This window comes from Rutilus rutilus (assembly GCF_951802725.1).
Source record: "Rutilus rutilus genome assembly, chromosome: 11".
Taxonomy (NCBI): domain Eukaryota; kingdom Metazoa; phylum Chordata; class Actinopteri; order Cypriniformes; family Leuciscidae; genus Rutilus; species Rutilus rutilus.
In genome coordinates, this window is record NC_140216.1 from 41671031 (window position 1) to 41694153 (window position 23123).

General features: G+C 38.3%; 1 protein-coding gene across 1 annotated transcript in view; it reads left to right on the top strand.

The window, feature by feature from the left end:
• msto1 (misato mitochondrial distribution and morphology regulator 1) overlaps positions 1-16056 on the top strand; it is a 16328-nt gene extending 272 nt beyond the window's left edge. Inside the window, exons 1-14 of the mRNA XM_084423240.1 lie at positions 1-35; positions 1196-1325; positions 1960-2029; positions 2122-2197; positions 2278-2341; positions 3607-3760; positions 4706-4820; positions 5681-5815; positions 5914-6066; positions 8094-8225; positions 9010-9194; positions 10712-10816; positions 10903-11015; positions 15495-16056. The exon at positions 1-35 is cut by the window's left edge and continues 272 nt beyond it. Of these exons, the coding sequence (XP_084279366.1) occupies positions 1-35; positions 1196-1325; positions 1960-2029; positions 2122-2197; positions 2278-2341; positions 3607-3760; positions 4706-4820; positions 5681-5815; positions 5914-6066; positions 8094-8225; positions 9010-9194; positions 10712-10816; positions 10903-11015; positions 15495-15748 (1721 nt within the window). The 3' untranslated portion in view covers positions 15749-16056. The remainder of the gene's footprint in view (positions 36-1195; positions 1326-1959; positions 2030-2121; positions 2198-2277; positions 2342-3606; positions 3761-4705; positions 4821-5680; positions 5816-5913; positions 6067-8093; positions 8226-9009; positions 9195-10711; positions 10817-10902; positions 11016-15494) is intronic.
• The last annotated feature ends 7067 nt before the right edge of the window (positions 16057-23123 follow it).

Here is a 23123-nt window from a genome sequence, read left to right on the forward strand (position 1 = left end):
CCAACTTTGTCGGGACACATTGGTGGAACTTGCAGGTGAGGATGTTTAATAACGGATACATTACGAGGCTGAAGAAACCGGACATCACTGTGTGTGAAAAGAAATTAAACAAAATGTCAGAAACAACCTGACAGCTTCTACCTCTGTTTGAAGGAGATTGCGTATTCATTTATGAGTTTACAGCAATAATTGTAGTAAGTAACGTTACACTTCTAAAAAGTGCTATGATTTTGTGCATTGTCATGGTGCTAGTGTTTATGACCATGTAATACCTTGATGTTCTTTGAAATACCATGTAAATATGGTAATTATTCAGTACCCTGGCTTAAAGGTTTCAGAAACACTTTTTGTTATTCTGGTTGAAGCTCTCTTCACATCCTGATAGCAGTCAATAATAGAAGTGGTCCAAATATTAAAAACCTGTCTGTGGAAGTCTCAGGACCAGAAAATGTTCGACCAATCATTCGGTCCGAGTGCACTGATTGGATGTCCTGCCTGCCTGTCAACATATGTATTTCCATACCTTGGAGGAGACGTGGCTTTGAAACCTTTAAAATCACCATGATTTCAAAATGGACTTTTCTTATTTTTTTTATGGAGTATTTCATTATTTATTCTAAATTATTTTTCCGTGCACATTCTTTTTTATTAAAGTCCCCCTGTGGTGAAAAACAAGCTTTTAATATTCTTAGCCTGTATGTCTATGTGGTGTTTTTAATCTGCTTTAAGACAAAGCATGTGTAAGTTCATAAGTCGACACCATTGCTGAGTATTTCCTCCTTAAAACTGCAGTGAACCAAAGACAGTCTCAAACACACGCTTTGAAATCGCTGGTGTTTCTGACGTCACAAACTACCTTGTAACCAATCAGATCAACGTGTGATCGTCAACCAGTGGATCTCTGAGCTGAGTGAGTGAGTGGAGGCGGGGCTAATTTGCATATTCATAGAACCGTGCATACTAAATGAGGCAAGGGTGTCGAGTTACATTCAAGATATTATAAGGCATAAAGAAATGTTTTCATGTAATTTTGGTGAGTTTTAAAGGATACAGTTATTGACTACTGGGGGACTTAAAATTCATGACTTTAAAGTACCATGTTAAAGCCATCTAAAACAGACTTAGTAAAGCACGTGTGTGTGTGTGTGTGTGTGTGTGTGTGTGTGTGTGTGTGTGTGTGTGTGTGTGTGTGTAGGATGCGGGTCTGGTGTATGACGCGGTGGAGCCGGCGGGTGAGCTTCAGAGTGACGTGATGTTCAGAGAGGGTCGAACGCTGGGTGGTCATGTGACATACACACCTCGACTCATCGCCATGGACCTCAAAGGTACCGGAGTCTGATCCTGAGTCCTGCCTCAAATCAGATTTAAAAATGCAAAATGTTTTCGCTTGTACACCAGTAATTAAATTCTGGAAGCTTGTTTCCACCACTTGTTTCTCTCAATTGCATGATATAAAGTCACAAATGTGTGTTATATAGCCATAATTGCATGATATAGTCACAGTTGTGTGTTATATAGTCAGAATTGCGTGATATAAAGTCACAATTGCGATTTTATAAAGTCAGAATTCTGAGAAATAAAGTCAAGATGTAAAAAGTCACAATTATCTTTTAAAATGTTTTATTCTGTGGCGGAAACAAGCTTCCATATTAAATGAATCCAACATCATTTATAAAAATATAAAGATACATAGTCAATTATAAAATGAATAAGAAAAAAAACAATATTTAATTGCTTTGTGGTAATTACATCACTGAAATTAATTCATTAATTATATTATTGCAGTTTGATGATGACATTAGCTTATCTTCCATCTACGTATTTTTATGCACATTTCAGGATATCGCATAAAAAACCCTGGATGGAGACGCAGACACCGATAATGATGGTTGGATTATGTAATGTATGAATGCAGTGTTGTGATGTTGATGTGTGTGATGTGTGTGTTGATGTCTTCAGGAAGTCTTCAGACGCTGAGGAAGCAGGGCAGTCTGTACGACACGGAGAATGAAAACACCACCTTCACATGGTAAAACACACAGTCTTCACGGTTTCTGTCTGTGTGTGTGTGTGTGTGTGTGTGTGTGGAGTCTGATTAAAAGCTGGATGTGTTTCTCTTAGGAAAGGAGAGATTATGACCCACAAAGAAAGTCCTCCCACCAAAAACCCTTTCCTACAGGATCTCGACAATATAGATGTGAGTGTGTGTAACTCAACAGGGTTTTTGAAAGCATGTGAATATCTGAGAGTGACTCTTCTGTGTGTGTGTGTGTGTAGACGGGAGGTTCACCAGCAGATCCAGGGTTCACGTGTCCTCCCTCTGCGGTGGATCGCTGCTCAGGTGTGTATCAACCGTTCAACGGCTTGATTTGTGTCCCGGCTCTTGTTATAAACATTTACATTAATGCTTTTATCCAGTGACTTGCACTGCATTGAAGGTGTGTGTGTATTATCAGTTCATGCTTTCCCTGGGAATCAAACCCATGATGCAAGATTATTATCATTAGCTAAAACCATTCATTTTTGTTACTTGAAACAAAATAAATGCTTATTTAAAAAATAAATAAATAAAACTTATATAAAAAATAACTTTTTTTGCTAAGGCAATATTTCTCATTTTAGTTTAGTTTAATTTGATGTACTAAAATAACTAAAACTGAAACTAATAAATACAATTAATAAAAACTATATTGACAAAAAAATTATAAAAATGACAAAAACACACAAAAAAAATGACTAAAGCATCAACTAGAATTACAGTGAGAACAGGAAATGTAAAAATAAAATAAAATTCAGACTTGAAGTACTAAAATAGCTTAAACTAATAGAATTTATAAAAACTAATTAGACATATTTAAAAAATAAAACTAATAAAACTGTAAAACTCGACCAAATTATTAAGACTTTAACTAAAATTATAGTGAAAAATATAACATTTTTATTGAATTAACTTGAAGTGCTTAAATAACTAAAACTCATAAGTAAAATTAATAAAAACTGCATTTAAAAGAAATTAAAATAACTAATAATTAAGAAAAATGTTCTATTAACGTTAATTAGAATTACAGTAAAAACAGAAAATATATAAATAAAATCTCAGACTTGAAGTACTAAAATAAATAAAAGTAATAAAATTAATACAAACTTATTAGACATATTTAAAAAAAAATATATAAAACGAATTAAAATAACAAACACAACAAAATTACTAAAACAAATCTATAAAATCGAATTCAAAATATGAACATAAGCTATAATAGAAGAGTAATGCTGCTGAAATCACTGGCTTGATGTTTCTCTACAGGAATGAAAAATTCATGCGTGTTATTTTAAAGAAAAGCATCATATTTTTCACTAAAATATAATAACCCCTTTCATCTGACATCATCAGTCCCTCTTATTTCTTTCTATCGATCCAAAAAATAAGTCTCATCCTACATTTTCTGTTCTCATTTAATAGAATGAGCTTCACTTATATCTCATTACAAAAGCAAAACAGCTTCTCGAAGGGATGAAAATGTCAGAATATTATTATTTGTTTTACAGTACGTGTTTACTCTGTATTGCCCAGCCCTAATTGTGGGAATAATGTGTGTTTTCCTGAAGGATCGAGCGTTGCCATGGCGACGGTGAACAGCAGTCTGGAGCGGATACAGAAATCCTATAGGCTGGAGGGAAGCGTGAGGGTGTGGTCAGACTTCCTGCGGATCCATCTTCACCCGCGCACCATCTCCGTCATTAACCAGTACAACCATGACGGGTGAGTGATTGACAGGCGATCTGACCAATCATAATACGCCCTTTTTGTCCGACAAAGCGCTCAGGAGAGTTAGTAGATTAACGTTGGAGGATTTGAACGTGAAAAACAGGGTGTACTGACGTCTTTCCGCGGTTAAAGCAACATTCTGATGTTCATTCATGTTTATTTGATGCTATAAATGAACTAGAAGGAAGAGATGAAAGTTGAGACTTTGTTTCATTATAAAGTAAGCTGGTCTGTCCTGTCTGTCAGTGTGTCGTCAGTTTCTCTGCTCCGCGATGTGTGTTTCACTGCGTGAGAACATGTGGTGTGAGAGAGGCGTGGCTTATGGGACATAGCAACAGTAACTAAAGGGGGCGGGTCTTCGCGAACGGTCAGTTCAGTGACTGATGCTTCACATTACTGAACACCAGTTTGCATTCAGAAGTTCAAGAGCCAAGATTTTTTTTACATGAGACATGATTGATTTCAGGAAGTTGTCCTGTATCCTTCAACACCGTCTGATGTTCAATGATGTGTGTTTGCTGCTGTAACTCGCAGTGACGAGGACGAGATGATCGGTTCACGAGTCGCTTGAACTGTTGAATGAATGATTGAATGACAAATGCAGTTTTTAACAGTCACTTGTCGCCACCTACTGGTGTAACGATGTAATCGATACAATCTTTATTTTAATCAGCGTCACGTTAGTTTCCGGCTCAGATCTGAATAAGTGTGATCGGACAAAGGTTTAATAGACACAGAGCCAAATCGCTGTCATTTAGTAATATGATCACATGGGTGTTTGAATCGAGATCGCAATCTTTTAACGATTAATCGCGCAGTTCTAGAAGGCACGCTATAAATAGACACTGACATAATTAAGATACGTTAGCTAAATTAATTAGTTACGGTCGATGATAAAACGTTTTGGTTTTGTTCCTGTGTGTGTGTGTGTGTGTTCAGTGAATCTGAGCGTCTGGAAGCGTTCGGCCAGGGGGAGGCGCTCTTACAGGGTCCAGTGCTGGAGGATCTGGAGGATCGACTGCACTTCTTCGTGGAGGAGTGTGACTATCTGCAGGTAACACACACACACACTTACATCAGCCACTACAAAACAACACTAGGGGAATCTCAGGAAACCTGCCAGCTCAAAATCAAAGGAAACACCTTTAAATTTAAAGTCCCCCTGTAGTCAATAAATGTATTCCTTAAAACTCTTCTTTAATCACCAAAATTACAAAATTTCCTTGAAAAAAATATCTTAAACTATCTTAAATGTAACTCGACACCCTTGCCTCATTTAGTATGCGCGGTTCTATGAATATGCAAATGAGCCCCGCCTCCACTCACTCACTCAGCTCAGAGATCCACTGGTTGACGATCACACGTTGATCTGATTGGTTACAAGGTAGTTTGTGACGTCAGAAACACCAGCGATTTCAAAGCGTGTTTTTGAGACTGTCTTTGGTTCACTGCAGTTTTAAGGAGGAAATACTCAGCAATGGTGTCGACTTATGAATTTACACATAAAGCGTATTAAAAACACCACATAGACACATAAACAACATTAAAAGCTGGATTTACACCACAGGGGTCATGTGACCTGAGTGTGGTGTTCATATTTATGAAGCTCCTGGCATTAATAGAAATATGAGATGTTATTTTAATATCAGCATCAGCCAAAGTTTTTCTGTTTGTGTCGGAAACGGGACTTTTATTTTGACGGCGCTGAATGTCAAAATTTTAAGAATCAAAAGTTTCTCTGGGGAACGGAAATTTTATGAGCGAACGCAAAGTTTTATGTACATAAAATACATATATTATGCATTATAATATTTTATAATATAAGTATATTTATATATATATATAAGTGTGAAACCATCTGTCAAGAGTATAAATGTGAATATAAGCGTCCCTCTCTGCTTTTCTCCCGCTCAGGGTTTCCAGGTGTTGTGTGACCTTGCTGACGGCTTTTCGGGCTTGGGGTCGAAGGTCACAGAGTTGTTGCAGGACTCTTACGGAGGTCGTGGCATCCTCACCTGGGGCGTGGCACCTGTCAATCACCCAGACACGGTGAGAGCATCATTCATCTTCAACTTAACGTCGCTTCATCTGCATCTTATGGTTGCATGTGTTAAAGTGTGTGATCTTGTTGTGTCTCCGCCTGACAGAGCTCTGTGTTGGACTTGTACCACATGTTGAACTGTGCGTTAGGGACGCTCCAAATGGCCAATCACAGCTCTTTCTTCTGCCCTTTGACCCTGAGGGGGGGCCTGGGCAGACGTCCACCTCCGCCCACAGCGTTCCCGCTGCTCAACTGTGACGTAAGCCGCTTTCATTCACCGGAAACGTTTCACAGTTACAGTTAACTAAATCCATAAAAACATTTTTGGCCGATATATGTTAATTTTTTTATGTTATGGTTATTGGCCTGATAAGAAAATGTGGCCGATATATTAAAGCCGATAAATAGTGCATTATTCCCTCCAGCTGAGACTCTTCAGATGCGACTCTTCAACATGATGATTTTGAATTGCTGGAAATATGATTGAAATCCCTTCAAAAAAGGTGTGCAAGTGTCAAATCGGCTGCATAACATTATAATGAGAACTTTACAACTGTGTGTTTTTGGACGTGTCTTTTAATGGAGACAATTTTGTTTTTGTAATCAGGCTTTAAAAAAATATATACAAATCTGGATTTAGATTTATCGGCCTATATATCTGTTATCGGCTCTCAAATCTGAAGAATTATCGGTTATCAGTATCGGCCCAAATGTTCATATCGGTGCATCCCTACTGAAATAAATGACAAAAAATGTAATACCCCTGAAATGATCCTTATTTAACACCACAACAGGGCTTAAAGTATTCCGGCTTGAGGGCAGGTCCGGCCTCCGGCGCATGCAAAATTTATTTATCAGGCTGCAAATTACAGTCGGAGGCACCATCGGCGCGGACGCGTTTGAAAAAAATGGGCGCGGACGCGCTTGAAAAAATGAGCGTGCATACCGCGCGGCTACATTTGAAATAACGAACTTGAGCGCGCAAAAGACGCGATATGTGAACAGGCCCTAATCTGACTTGAATAACACACCGGTCCTCTTCAACCTACCACCTTGATTCAAGAGTCAGCGCGCACAGCTGTCACAGCCAATGGGAGCATGATATTAGGTTGTCTTAGCCAATTGCTAGAGAGGAGGGCGGGTCTTGTGCAGGAAGTGAACCAGTTCGCAGTTAGCTTCAGAGCTGCCAACTCTCACGCATTCACCATGAGACACACGCAATTGACACTTTTCACACACTCTCACGACACACATCTATTTTCTCACGCACAGAAAAATCGCGAAGCAAAGAGGACACGGAGACCGACAGACTAGACAGAGCAGTTACTTATGATATAAAAAAACCTCAGCTCTCAGATTCTGTCACTTTTATTACGAAATTCAAACAGTAAATACGGTTTTGGCGCTTGTAAATGTGACGCGACCACTGATCTATATAGAATGACATTATATAGATCAGTGGACAGGACAGATTCCTAGCGGCAGGTGAACCTATCATCTCTAGCTAGTAAATAAACATGAATGAACAATGTTGAAAGATACAGTAAAATTAACGAAATGTATATTCATCATACATAATATCGACCAATCAGTGAAACAAATGGGTCAATAAAACAGCTGGAGAACAATTATGTCACATAACATTTACCTCAGGAAAGCCATTTGATGACCATAATATAGGCTATAGCACGTTAGTTGGCTAGAAAAAAAGAGCTATAGAGAGTATTTTGCTAAATATGTGCTCTATATTACATATTTATTATGTTTTTACTTATATCATTAAATAAAGTTGTTATTATAATAAAAAAACGCATTATATATCTCTCTGTATGTTTACAGCATTAGGTGAGTTGTTTTTTTCTTAAGAAAAATTAATGCCTATCTTGTGTAGCCTACCTAATATTTATTTAAATTAGTCAATATTAAATCAAATCACAATAATTGAATTGAATTGAAAACCGAAACCGAAAATAGCTGTTTCGGCAAAAACATTTCAGGAGCCGGAATTTCAATGCATCCCTAATAAAAACTAGACAAATTTTGTACAAAAACAAAAATGTGTTACTAAACATTAACTACAATTTAAATGAAAGCGGAAAATGTTACAATAAAATCAATTCCAAATATTAACACTGATCAGTGATACTAAAATAATGCTGATCTTTTCATTTATTCAGGATCTGATGTTTTTATGTTCATTTATACAGTATCTGCTGATCTCTCTCTCTCTCTCTCTCTCCCTCTCTCTCTCTCTCTCTCTCTCTCTCCCTCCCCCCCCCCCCTCAGCCGACGCTGTGGTTTCACTCCAGCTCAGTGCTGGCTCTGGCTCTGGACTGCATGACGGTGTCGTATAGATTGGGCCAGGGCAGTTCCCCGATGTGGCAGCTCTCTGACGCTCTCACCGCCTCGGGGAGGAAGGTGTGTGTGATTCCAGTTTAATGCACAGCTTCATTATTTCAGTCGAAACAGATTCTCCTGTTAGTGTAAAGGTCTGCTCACACCAAGGGTGAGAACTATAACAATAAAGTTCATTCTTACTCTAAAGGCCCTGATATACTCACAGTAGAGCTGCACGATTAATCGTTAAAAGATTGCGATCTCGATATGACAGCGGTTCAGCTGTGTCTATTAAAACATTGAAAAAAAAAAAAATACATTTTCAAAAGTTTATATTTCAGGTATAAACACTGATGTCTACGGTAGCGATCAAAATAGAGCAAATCACCTTTTGAAAGTAACTTGCCGCTTCAAATTATGTATCAGTTACGTCGTTACACCAGTAGGTGGCGACAGGTGACTGTTTACACATGCATTTGACATTGAATCATTACATTTTTCATCCAGTAATGAAAAAATCAAGTCATTGAATCATTCATTCAAGAGATTCATTTAAAAATGCTGATTCTTTCAGCAATGAAACATTGAAGTATTTTTGAGTGAATCATTGAATGATTCATTCAAACCCATTTTTAATAATCCATTCAGATTCATTAAACATTTTAAATAAACTGCAGCAATTAACATTTTGCCAGAACCTCTAGTAAATGACATGTTATTTTGTGTAGTTGTCTGTCCAGAATCGTGCCGCGCTAGCTCCCTTTGACAAGCCGTTTCCAGCTCCACGAACTTTGCTTTGGCCTGATTTTGTTGGAAATGACGTCACAGAATATCGTTCCTGACTTCATGCGACTGTGTTTTCCAGGTGGTTTCAGCGTATGGCTCTGTGCCGTTTCCCATGATGCACGGCAGCTGCCTCCCTGAGGCTCTGGATGCTTTTTCGGATGTGTTACCGTGGAAACCCCTTTCAGCGTGTCCTGAGCTCGGCGACGGACGCTGTTTCGGCCAATCAGTGACTCTGAAAGGTTTAGACGGGCAGAGTTTAGTCAGGTGAGAGGACTATTTTAGTTATATATATATATATGTTACAATGTTATATTTAGCTGTAGTTCGTTTGTTTAACCTCCAAATATCCTGGTGTTGAGGAGCATTAGTTTTAAAGTAACATTAAAACATTATTCCTTAATAAATGTAATTAGTAATTAATACATTATTACATCTTATGGAAAAACTATCAAAAAGAAAGCAAGCGAAACAGCACCAGAAAACTGTCTACTATTATTATTATTTCAAATATTGTGATAAAATGGAAGTAGCAACTTCATATCTTTTCTTCTGCATTGTGAAGTACATTCAAGTGTAGCGGATTATCAAAAATGAAAAATATGTTGGGCGGGACTTGGTTCTGTGCATCAGTCGTTGATTGGGTGTTGTGATGTGGGCGTGGCACTCATAAGAAAGGGGCGGGGTTTAAGTGATTGAGTATGACATTTTGATTAAACATTATTGGGTCAAAAACATTTTAATATATCCATGGACAAATTGTTCACAATATAATCAATAACATGCATTTAGACATTTTTATTTCATGCCAACTTAAAAAACCGCAATTATATTCATTCATGTTAATGCCATTTCATTTAAATTCTGCTTCTTAAAATTCTGATTTTGCTCCAGTTTTGTTACTTTTAAAATTTAGGAATTGAATTGTAATTAAAAATGCAATTTAATTCATTTTAAAATGCTGTACCCACCAAATGAAACGATTAATATTTCTGTTAATTGAAATAAGGCTGAAATAAAATAAAAATATTTGATGAAAAACTAGACTAAAATTTGAAATGTTGCCTTGGAAACCAAGTTTAAGTTTAAGGATTAATTGGAAATAGATAAAAAAATAAAACTAAACTGAAAATAAATTAATCTAAATAGTAATATTGAAAAAAAAATTCTAAATCTAATAAAAAAATGACAAAAGCACATAATATGACTAAAAAATAAAGTACAATTTTAAATGAAAACGGAAAATATACATATAAAAGCTCATTCAAAATATCAATAAAAACTATAATGGCATATAAATAATATGGTAAAACTATACAATAAGGTTTCATTAGTTAATATGAACAATGAATCAACAATAATTCCACAGCATTTATTAATCTTAATGCAAATTTCTACATTTACTAATACATTTTTTAAATCCAAAGTTAACAGTGGTTAATACACTGCGAACAAACTTTTAACAATTAGATTTTTACTAACTTTAACTTAGTTTAGTTTTTTTAGTAACTTTAACAGTGATGAATAAAAATATTGCACATTGTTAGTTCATGTTAACTAATGTTAACAAATGAGACCTTATGGTAAAGTGTTACCAATAATAATTAAAATAACTCTTTGAATATTAGGTGCCGATAGAAGACTAATGAAAGAGGTGGTGTTGAATATCAATGTAAAATACTGAGAATTCTTTTTTCTTTTTTTTTCTCTGTTACATGAAATGTATATGTATGTGTTTAGTTCAAATGTAAAAAATGTGATGATGTGAGTATTGTTGTCCTCAGTCCTGTTCTCCCTGGTGTCGAGCCGCCCAGTCCTCTGCACTACGAGCGCTCTGGAGAAGACGTGCTGGCGGCGTACGTCAGGTCACGTTACCCATCATCCCCTCTGTGAGTGACCGACACACACTAACCGTACGGCTCTGAGCGGCTGTCATTGGTCTGAGTCTGATGTGTGTGTGTGTGTGTGTCTGCAGGGCGGTGCAGCTGCTGTCCAGTCCCAGTAAACTCACCCCTCCGTTCCCACAGATCTTCAGTCCGGCTCTGGGTCCGCAGGGTTTCCTCCAGAACCAGTCTGATCCTGCTGACAGTGAGTGCCGCTCTATAATCACCAGCTCATCTGGAAACTGCTTGATGTTGTTTGTTTGGTCTCTACTAGAACAGGTTTTCCTGCTTGAATGTTGATTATTCTCCTCATATTCTCCATTGTTGCGGCTCCTCTCTTCCCAGTCTGTCAGTATCGCTCTGTTTAGTTCCTGTCTCTATGAAGCCCCTCCCTCTGAAAAGCACACTGTGCTCTGATTGGTCGGCTGGAGCAGTGTGTTCTGATTGGTCGAGCACTTCGAGCGTGTTTTGGAAATGTCCCGCCCCTTTCCATAACCGCCAGTTTCAACTAAGCGGCAAACTTTCTGTCTATCTCTTAAACTGCAGTTCATGGACTGGCCACTAGAGGCCGGCTGCAGAAGAGAGTCAGTCCCATAGACCCACATGTTAAAATGCCCAACTTTACAGCAGAGAGAAACATGTTTACAGTCTGGTGCAAAAAGTGGTTTTGGTCTATATAGCTAATGTTGCCCTTCATGACGACTGTGAGGGGGATGAATATTTTTATAACTCATTCGTTTAAATTATATTGAGCCTTAAAGTTCTGCATAATTAAGGGCTTGGCCACTTGAGTGACAGGTGGATTGCCACTGATGTCACTACTAGTGTTTGTCTGCTGTGTTAGCGTCACGTCACCTCAGCTAATCCGCCTCGCTGCACGTTTCCGGTTATCCGGGAGTGACGCTGCCAAGATGGCGACGGCCGGCTCCGCCCACTTTGGGCTTCAAAAACACTCTTCAGAAACACTACGGGTGACGTCACAGACGTGACTACGTCCATATTATATACAGTCTGTGGTTTACACACACTACTAACTAACTCAACCAGGCCCCGTCCCTTTATTCTGCGTATGAATTATTATAATGAGGAATATTGTGACGGGTTCATTCCCGGAAGAAACTCAAGACTACAATGGAGGCGTTTCAGGAGTTCAGAAACACTGACACTGATATAGAGAAGAACTGGAGCTTCTTCATGTCAGACATCAACATTACACACTGAACACAGGTGAACATGGGAAAAAGTATAATAGATCCTCTTTAATAAAAAAGACAATACATGAGATATGAAACAAGTGTGAGACTTCAATTCAATTCAAATTTATTTGTATAGCGCTTTTCACAATACACATTGTTTCAAAGCAGCTTTACAGAAATTGCATTTCATAAATGTACATAGAGAAATAAAGTTAGTTAATCATGTGTTAATTTAGGACATAGCATCGCTGGCGTCGAGTCGTCTCTTCACGGGCGTCGAGTCGTCTCTTCACGGGCTTCGAGTCGTCTCTTCACGGGCGTCGAGTCGTCTCTTCACGGGCGTCGAGTCGTCTCTTCACGGGCGTCGAGTCGTCTCTTCACGGGCGTCGAGTCGTCTCTTCACGGGCGTCGAGTCGTCTCTTCACGGGCTTCGAGTCGTCTCTTCACGGGCTTCGAGTCGTCTCTTCACGGGCGTCGAGTCGTCTCTTCAAGGGGGTCGAGTCGTCTCTTCACGGGCGTCGAGTCGTCTCTTCACGGGCGTCGAGTCGTCTCTTCACGGGCGTCGAGTCGTCTCTTCACATGCGTCGAGTCGTCTCTTCACGGGCGTCGAGTCGTCTCTTCACGGGCGTCGAGTCGTCTCTTCACGGGCTTCGAGTCGTCTCTTCACGGGCGTCGAGTCGTCTCTTCACGGGCGTCGAGTCGTCTCTTCACGGGCGTCGAGTCGTCTCTTCACGGGCGTCGAGTCGTCTCTTCACGGGCGTCGAGTCGTCTCTTCACGGGCGTCGAGTCGTCTCTTCACGGGCGTCGAGTCGTCTCTTCACGGGCTTCGAGTCGTCTCTTCACGGGCGTCGAGTCGTCTCTTCACGGGCTTCGAGTCGTCTCTTCACGGGCGTCGAGTCGTCTCTTCACGGGCGTCGAGTCGTCTCTTCACGGGCGTCGAGTCGTCTCTTCACGGGCTTCGAGTCGTCTCTTCACGGGCGTCGAGTCGTCTCTTCACGGGCGTCGAGTCGTCTCTTCACGGGCGTCGAGTCGTCTCTTCACGGGCGTCGAGTCGTCTCTTCACGGGCGTCGGTCTCTTCTCGGGCGTCGAGTCGTCTCTTCACGGGCGTCGAGTCGTCTCTTCACGGGCGTCGAGTCGTCTCTTCACGGGCGTCGGTCTCTTCACGGGCGTCGAGTCGTCTCTTCACGGGCGTCGAGTCGTCTCTTCACGGGCGTCGAGTCGTCTCTTCACGGGCGTCGAGTCGTCTCTTCACGGGCGTCGAGTCGTCTCTTCACGGGCGTCGAGTCGTCTCTTCACGGGCTTCGAGTCTTCACGGGCGTCGAGTCGTCTCTTCACGGGCGTCGAGTCGTCTCTTCACGGGCGTCGAGTCGTCTCTTCACGGGCATAGAGTCGTCTCTTCACGAGCGTCGAGTCGTCTCTTCACGGGCGTCGAGTCGTCTCTTCACGGGCTTCGAGTCGTCTCTTCACGGGCGTCGAGTCGTCTCTTCACGGGCGTCGAGTCGTCTCTTCACGGGCGTCGAGTCGTCTCTTCACGGGCGTCGAGTCGTCTCTTCACGGGTGTTGGGGCATTTGAAGTCTCCATTAGAGGCTGGATACTAGTGTCCCGAGATAGCAACAGAAAAGCAGATGGGAAATAATTAGCATAGCTTCTGTTCATAATATTAATGCATTTTATCCGATTTAACTGTAATATAAAAGTTCATCATTATGTGAATGCTTGGCTAAAGAGATGCGTCTTTAATCTAGTTTTAAACTGGGACAGCGAGTCTGAGCCTCAAACAATATCAGGAAGGCCATTCCAGAGTTTAGGAGCTAAATGTGAAAACGCCCTCCCTCCTTTAGTGGACTTAGATATCCTAGGAATGACCAGAAGCCTCGAATTTAGTGATCTTAAAGAGCGCGATGGATTATAGGGCGATAGAAGATCCGTTAAATAGACTGGAGCTAAGCCGTTTAGGGCTTTATAGGTCAGTAGCAATACTTTATAATTAATACGGAGCTTTATAGGTAACCAATGCAGTGATGTTAAAATCGGTGTTATATGATCATATTTTCTTGATCTAGTAAGAACTCTAGCGGCGGCATTTTGCACTAACTGTAGCTTGTTTATTGAGGATGCAGGACAACCGGCTAATAAAGCATTACAGTAATCTAGTCTCGAGGTCATGAATGCATGAACTAACTTTTCTGCATCAGAAACTGATAGCATGTTACGTAGCTTAGCAATGTTTCTAAGGTGGAAAAAGGCTGTTTTTGTAACATATGAAATATGATTTTCAGTCTATTTTCAGTTGCAGTCGAGTATAACACCCAGGTCTTTTACTGTAGAGGATAAAGTAACAGGACATCCTTCTAAATTAAAGTTGTATTGTAAGAGGTTTTGTGGGCAGTTTTTTGGACCAATAAGTAGTACCTCCGTTTTATCTGAATTTAATAGCAGAAATTTACACGTCATCCAGTATTTTATATCTTTAACACACTCTGTCAATTTAGATAATTTAGTGTTTTCATCTGGTCGTGATGAAATATATAATTGAGTGTCATCAGCATAACAGTGGAAATTAATTCCATGTTTTCTTATAATATTACCAAGTGGCATCATATATATTGAGAATGCATTAATGACTTTAGATGCATTATGGATGTTGGAGAATTGAATAGTGCCAGTGTCGCCCCAGTGCACGTTTACAGTGTTTCTAGTGTCCGCCACTGTCGCCCCTGGCTTGATCGGGTCGGTTTTAAAGAACTTCAGTAATATTCTATATTTGACTGCACTGACACTATCAGATGAGAATAAAACATGAAATGAGCTGAGCTTAATAATGACACTACTGTCTTCTGATTAAGGCTGAAATTAACATATTCAATATTGATAAACTTTACACAGTTATTGATCTTAAAGGGATAGTTCACCCAATAATGAAAATTAGCCCATGATTTACTCTCCCTCAAGTCATCATAGGTGTAGATGACATTCTTCTTTCAGACGAACACAATCAGAGTTATATTAATAAATGTCCTGGCTCTTCCCAGCTTTATAATGGGAGTGAATGGAGCCTGAGATTTCGAAGACATAAAAAGTGCATCCATCCATCATGACAGTAATCCATACGACTCCAGAGGTTCATGAAGGCCTTCTGAAGCCATATTTATAACTTTATTAACTATAATCACTGGCTTCCGGTAAAGGGCGTACGCGAGTCTAGTACCAGTGGAAGAGTGACCTCTGATCAGGTCAGTGACCTCAGGCTCCATTCATTCCCATTATAAAGCTCTGAAGAGCCAGGACATTTTTTAATATAACTCTGAATGTGTTCGTCTGAAAGAAGAATGTCATATACACCTTTGATGACTTGAGGGAGAGTCCATGATTTACTCTCCCTCAAGTTTCAACAAACTCTCTCTGTTTCTCTCTCTCTCTGTCTCTCTCTCTCTCTCTCCGTCCCTGATTAACTCCAGTTCTTGTCTTCTCCTGTGTCTCTCCCAGCTCCCCCTCAGCGGGTCTCCAGTCTCCCGGTGCTGACGAGTCTTCAGTCGGGTCCTGCTGTGGGTCTCCAGCTGTCTGAGCTGCAGAAAGCTTGTTCTGCGCTGGACCTGCGCCGCGTGACCCCGAGCTTTCTCTCACACGGGCCCGAGTTCAGCGAGCTCACCGAATCCCTGGAGCAGCTCCGCACCCTCGCGCTCTGCTACCGCCAGGACCGCTCCCGTTCTTCATCCGACGAGGAAGACGAGGATGACTGAGGCTCTTCGTCAGCCCTGATCATCAGTCGCTCAGATATATGAGCTCAATAACCCTTCAAAACAGCACGGACATTTAGAAGAAAGACAGAAGAACTGTGAGATTAATATGTAAACCTCATTGAACCTGCTTTTCTAAAGCTCAACTGTGTTAAAGTCCCAATTAAATATTTTTACTTCAAATAAATTATTGCTTAATTATGAAATATGCCTGTTATTATACCCTTCTAGAAAGTTAACGGTTATTATTCAGAATGGATATGCGCCTTCATCAAAAACTTGTTTAATAAAACCATTTTATTTTGGTTGACTGTAATGTATTTGCTGTGTGATCTGATTATGAAGGAAATATACACTTGTATATTTAGGTGAGACTATATTTATATTGTTTTTCCATTTGATTTCGAACAGGCTTTATGTCAAACATCACATGCACAAACAAAACAAAACAAACATCCGCTTGTTGAACTGATGCCGATATCTTTGGACTTTAAACATAATCAGCTAACCTAGCAAGTTATTTTTATTGTGCGGTTTTATTCCATTTTAATATCCAAATGTTAGTTAGAAGAAGATATGTAAGGGATAATGTAGAGCGAGGCGGTTGTTACCGCAGCGAATACAATCCCGACAGGCTGATCAGGCGGAGGGGTCTTGAATCCTGAAGGGGTTTTATTCGCTAACAACCGCCTCGCTATACATTATCCCGCTTATTACATGGCTACCTACCAAATAAATCAATAATTTGACACAAAATATTGATTTAAAAAAGAGTTTATTGATTTAAAAATGATTGCATTGCTTCCGCTAAAGAAAATAGTCCGTTCCGTCTCTACGGTTAGAATCCTGCGTCCATAGCAACGCTCTGTTTATCATGGCAACAGTGTGTTATACTTAGCAGCGTCTGTTAACAAGAAATAACACGCTTTGTTCAACCCTCTGGGGTCCTTCGGGTCCAAAAATCTAAAAAATCATAGCTTCATCGGAATGGTCTGAAATTTGGTGACTTTGTTGGTACTTGGTATATGAACACCCAAAAAAATTGGGGACAGGATTTGAATAGTCTAAGTGGTTGTAAAAAAAAAAGTCACACTCAGGACCTTCGGGTCCAAATGGACCCCCATAGGAAATTAATGGGAAATTGGCAAAAATGTGACAATACAGAGTTTTTTTGTGCGTACAATCTACAAATCAGCCAGGATGCAGAAAAAAGCACACAACAGTGAAGGGGTAAATCTATAAAACATCAAGAGTGCAAAACAGACACATACACACACACACACACAAACACACTTTTATACACATACACACTAATAAATTCAGATTACAAAAATCTGTTTTGAATTTTTTTAAATCACAGCTTCATCGGAATGTTACGAAACTAGGTGACTTTTATGGTATTAGGTATGTGACCACACAAAAAATATTGAGGTCATGATCCAAGCATGCTAAGTGGTCGTCACACTTCTGCTCTTTGGTCAAAAATGACCCCCATAGGAAATGAATGGGAAATTGTCAAAAATATGAAAACACAGAGTTTTTTTGTGCATACAATCTACAAATCAGCCAGGATGCAGAAAAAAAGGACTCAACAGTGAAGGGGTGAATCTCTAAGACATCAAGAGTGCAAAACAGACACACACACTTATACACACAAGAACACACACACACACACAAATGAAAGCTAATTTTGGCACCCATCTCATTTCAAAAATTGCTTTCATGAGGCCTAGGCTTGACTCTAAAATTAAATACAGCTTTAATAAAAAAAAAATAATAATAATAATATAAAAATAAATAAATAAAAAATTATATTATATTCAATGGGAAAAAAATGGGTCATAATTATTGCATAAATATTAATTATAAATCATAAAATGATCTCAAAACACCAAAAAAGAAAAGAAAAAATATTATAAAAAACAAGTAAAAAATAAAATATATATGATTTTTTTATATATATATATTAATCCCGCCCTCTGGGTCCATTTGGACCCGAAGGTCCTGACTGTGACTGTTAAACGAAGGACCCCAGAGGGTTAAATCAATTTTGTCTCATGACAAGAAAGAATATCAGATCCAATTAGCCTATCTTTGTGTGAAATAAGCATGACTTTTATCAAGCTATAGAAAAAAGACAATGTTCTAAATGACATCGACTCTTTGGACATACTATAGGCTACAAATTTTCAGTCTTATGTGGTTTATAAAATAAACGTTTGTTCACCACATAAAGAAATACCAATTAGATTAGCACAAACTTAACACATTTAACTAACTTGCATGCAATCATGAAAAGTTTTCAAGTACTTTCGCCTATTTAAACTTATTTGCTTAGTCAGCCGTAAGTAAGCCATCGATGAGTTAATTCACTGAAAAAAGTGAAACACATTGACTCTGTGGTGCTAACGAACATCGCTGTTTATTTGCGCATCCCAAGGAGGTTTATGCTACTCAGAGAGAGCTATGCATTTTTGCATTAGTATTTCCATTCATCTCAATAGCAGTAGCACCACAAATAATAGTCAGCAATCCATGTAAAAAGCTAACTTTACATTTTAATAACAGTACCAACAAAGATAATTCAGTAGGCCTTCTATGGAGCGGATTATGTGCCATAATCAAACAAACAAATCCAGCATTTTGGAAAGGAAACTCGACTCGCAAACAAACAGAAAGCTACGGTGACGCATTGCTGCCACATACATATTATTTTTTCCTCCCAATTATGTCGTAATAACGAGATCTTATGTCGTATTAACGAGATCTTATGTCGTAATAACGAGATCTTATGTCGTTTTAACGACATCTTTTCTCGTAATAACGAGATCTTATGTCGTTAAAACGACATCTTTTTCTCGTAATAACGAGATCTTATGTCGTTAAAACAACATCTTTTTTTGCCCTTATAAGGACATGTGTAGTCATGTACAAAATATGCCTTTATCCACATAAAATTGACAGCCTATCGCGCCTTTATCACACGTTCAAAAAGCTTAAGCAAATATAGAAGCCCCCAATCATGCAAAATTAATCAATGAGGCCCTTTTTTGAAAATATATTTTATATAGGCTAGGATGTTTTATATTTTATATATAAGTTTTTTTTAATATGATATATTATATAGGCCTAATAAGATTTATTTTTGTTAATATGCTATATCTTCATTACCTTGAGATATAATTAAACAAAAAGTAGTCAAAACACATCTAACAGAACATAGCCTAAGTTGTTTATTTTTTACAACATTGTGTTCTTATTTTGTTTAATTAACGAAATGTCAATCTTCGTCTTTATAACAGAAGATACAATACAATACAAAAATCTTCAAGATAACGGATTGTCACCTTATAAACAGTCATTTTTTAATGGAATAATACACCCTTATAATAAAGAAAAAGCTTCAGTGATAAAGAATATGAACGCAATGCATTTAATTATACGTTAAGCGTTTTCCTTCCATAGAAACCCTTTATTATAAAGAAAATAGGTGGCTCTTAACGTGTCTTTCTATGGGAGGATGGATGGATTGAATGCATTCAATGCAAATATTCAATGGTATTCAATGCAAAACAAAAATGAAAAATACAAGTAGCCAATAAAATAAACAAATTATTGTGGCATTAATTAGCCCATAAACAATATTTATTTTAAAGCCTAAACGAATTTGTTTAAAGAAAAACACCAGCGTTGGGCGTTTATCTGTAGGCTAAGTGTTTCAGCCCTTTTCAAACTGCCGCAATAAAATGCAACAGAATTTGATTAGTTAAACATGAAGAGGATTATCCGTCTGTCATGGGCGCTCGCTCTAACGTTAACCTAGATAAATGTTTGCTATTATGAAGCGCATATCCAAGTGTTTGTGCAGAGTGTGGAGCGCGCACTATGACATGGATGGAGGCGCCGGTGCCATCACTCGCATTTTCCTATCAACAGTGGAAACAACTTAAAATACTCCATCATTTCTGGTCATACAGAAAATAATAATACATCAGTCGCAACTACTTTTATTTGTGTAAACTCACAACAACAAGAAAACGGTGTGCCTTTGTAAAATAAAATAAAACAAACAGGGCGCGCTTTCATGATCTCTGAATTGGAGCAAATACGGTACCATCTGATAATGTAATCCTGTCTGTATGAAAGGCGCATCTAGGCTACATTACAGCGGAGATGTATGGAGATACAGTGCAGGCAGCCTACACTGAAAAGACTAGTTCATTAATAAACAATTAAAATGCTTCGTTATTTTTTTCAGATACATTTATTATATCATTAGCCTACTTTTGCCGGCGCTTTGCGGCAAGTTTAATGCTTGCGCTTGAGCGCGGAATATAGGCTATAGCCTACATGCACCCAGCATTGAATATAAACGTGCGATTAGTCCTAATTGCTTAAATGAATGACTACTAGTCTAGAAAAATCCTTTAGTCTATGGCAACTCTAATCAATAGCCTACAGTTAATATTTGACATTATTTCATTAGTAATTAGTATCCAGCTCTTCACATTTAATTAGTTGAGCTAGCATAATTAATGAACTAATAAAATAATAAAAGAAAATTTTAATTAAGATACTAACCATATATTTCTATATAGCATTGCTTATTCCACCACACAAAGGACTGTTTACAAGGTGACATGTGAAGATTGTAGGCTGTATATTGAAGATTTTTGTATTTATTGTATTGTATCTTCTGTTATAAAGACGACATTTCGTTAATTAAACAAAATAAGAACACAATGTTGTAAAATTTTCTGTTTTGTGTTTTGACTACTTTTTGGTTAATTATATCTCTAGGTAATGAATGAAGATATAGCCTATTAACAAAAATAAATCTTATATATAATATATATATATATAAAAAAAAACTTATAGGCCTATTTAAAATATTTTCCAAAAAGGGCCTCATTGATTAATTTTGCATGATTGGGGGCTTCTATATTTGCTTAAGCTTTTTGAACGTGTGATAAAGGCGCGATAGGCTGTCAATTTTATGTGGATAAAGGCATATTTTGTACATGACTACACATGTCCTTATAAGGGCAAAAAAAGATGTCGTTTTAACGACATAAGATCTCGTTATTACGAGAAAAAGATGTCGTTTTAACGACATAAGATCTCGTTATTACGAGAAAAGATGTCGTTAAAACGACATAAGATCTCGTTATTACGAGAAAAGATGTCGTTAAAACGACATAAGATCTCGTTATTACGACATAATTGATGGGAAAAAAATAATATGTATGTGGCAGCAATGCGTCACCGTAGAAAGCAATGTGCAAGCACAAAGGTCAGTTTGAGTGAAAATGCAGTGGAGTAACAAATATTGTGTTTTACAAATATAAATAAATGAGCCAAGATAATACTTCACAAATAAATACAAACCATCCTACAAATTGCATGTAACCTTTGAACAAATACCAAATCTAGTGCATACAAATACATACCTGTCTGTTATGATTGTGAGACACTTGGCTTTTTATGAGATCTCTCGGCTCGATTTTCTCACAAATGCAGTTGAGCAACTTCCTCTTCTAAAACAGTAGATGGCGCTGGATTTGTTTGTTTAATTACGGCACATAATTCGCTCCATAGCCTTCATGTATACCCAAAACAAATTTGTGTAAACCATTTATCAGTCTACTGTAATGTAGAATTGGCAAATTGCATTGAAAAAAGGGTTTTATCTTACTCTTCTTCAGGTTGCAGAGTTCACTTTGTACAAAACCTTATATTAGTCTAAGACGGCCAAACTAACGTTTGTGTTGCTAAATGATGCTGGTCAAGAAATCAAGGATTTATTGTCAGAACAAAAACTCAATCTCAAGCACTTTTTACAGTGTATTCCTTACAGCATCGGTTTCGTCCTTGACACAAAAAAGGATGAGATGACACAATATAGCATGAAATAGTTCCACCAGAGCTCCACTGGGGGCGATCGCCCAGGAGTGCAGAATGAATGGGAGTCTATGGGGCTAGACGGCTAAATATGAAGGACTAAAAATGACAGAACGAAAAATAAATAAATAAATAAATAAAAGTAGAAATAAATAAATAAATGCAGAAATAATAGTAAAAATAAATACATTTTGGTAATATAAATGGCTATTTCTGTATTTTTACATGTATTTATTTATTTATTTATGCATTTATATATGTATTTATTTATGTATTTATACATTTATTTATATATTTATGTATTTATATATTTATTTATTTATATATTTATATATGTATTTATTTATACATTTATTTATCCCTACATTTATTTATTTCTGTATTTCCACATTTCTACATTTATTTATTTCTGTATTTCCACATTTCTACATTTATTTATTTCTGTATTTCCACATTTCTACATTTATTTATTTCTGTATTTCCACATTTCTACATTTATTTATTTCTGTATTTCCACATTTCTACATTTATTTATTTCTGTATTTCCACATTTCTACATTTATTTATTTCTGTATTTCCACATTTCTACATTTATTTTTCCCTGCGCATGTATGCTAATTGACCAATGGCTAACCACGCCCCCTCCACTCACTCAGTCAACATTCGGTAACAGGCGCTCTGGCAGCTGTCACAGTAGGAGACATTTAACAGGAGGCAATTGATTTTTTGGAGACAGAAAGATTATATATCATCTTGATGTCACCAAAAGGGCCTTAAATATGCATTGGAGGGTTATATTAATAATTTTATTGTTGAGAAGGTCGATAAGCTTCAGCTCCAGAACAAAGATTTACAGTTCACAGTGTAAACGTTATAGTTTGGTGCTATTTCGCTTCAAATGCTCGCTTTATACGCGCGTCCTATTCACTTTGGATTCAAAATGTTCAAGCGTCGAACTAGACGCGATACGCGCAAATTTGACGCTCTATTCGCGTTTGGTGGGAGCGCAGAATAATGAACAGGCTGCGATGTCAAGATTGCATTGCTGGAATGTGTGTGTGTGTGTGTGTGTGTGTGTGTGTGTGTGTCAGAGAGCGGGCGCCGGGGCGCGATCAGGGGGGCAGGGATTTGTATTAATTTGAAGGTACCCCCGGGCGCCGCCATTGGCTAGCGGAACCCCACCTGCAGTTAGCATCCCATTGACTCCCATTCATTTTGGCGTCACTTTGACAGCGAATAACTTCACATCTGAGGCGTTTAAAGAATCCATTTGTCCATTATTTATTTCTAAAGAAACACGAAAATGTATAAAAGGCTCCATTACCTTGTAGCTTACGTTATGGCCCTGTAGAAGCAGTTTTTGTAAAAGTAGGCTAACGATTGCGTCACAGCCACGCGACTCTCTGTCGCACAGTAGGAAATTACCGTATGGACAGGAGTAGAAGCTCGCGGGCAATCGGGAGGACGTGGAGGCAAA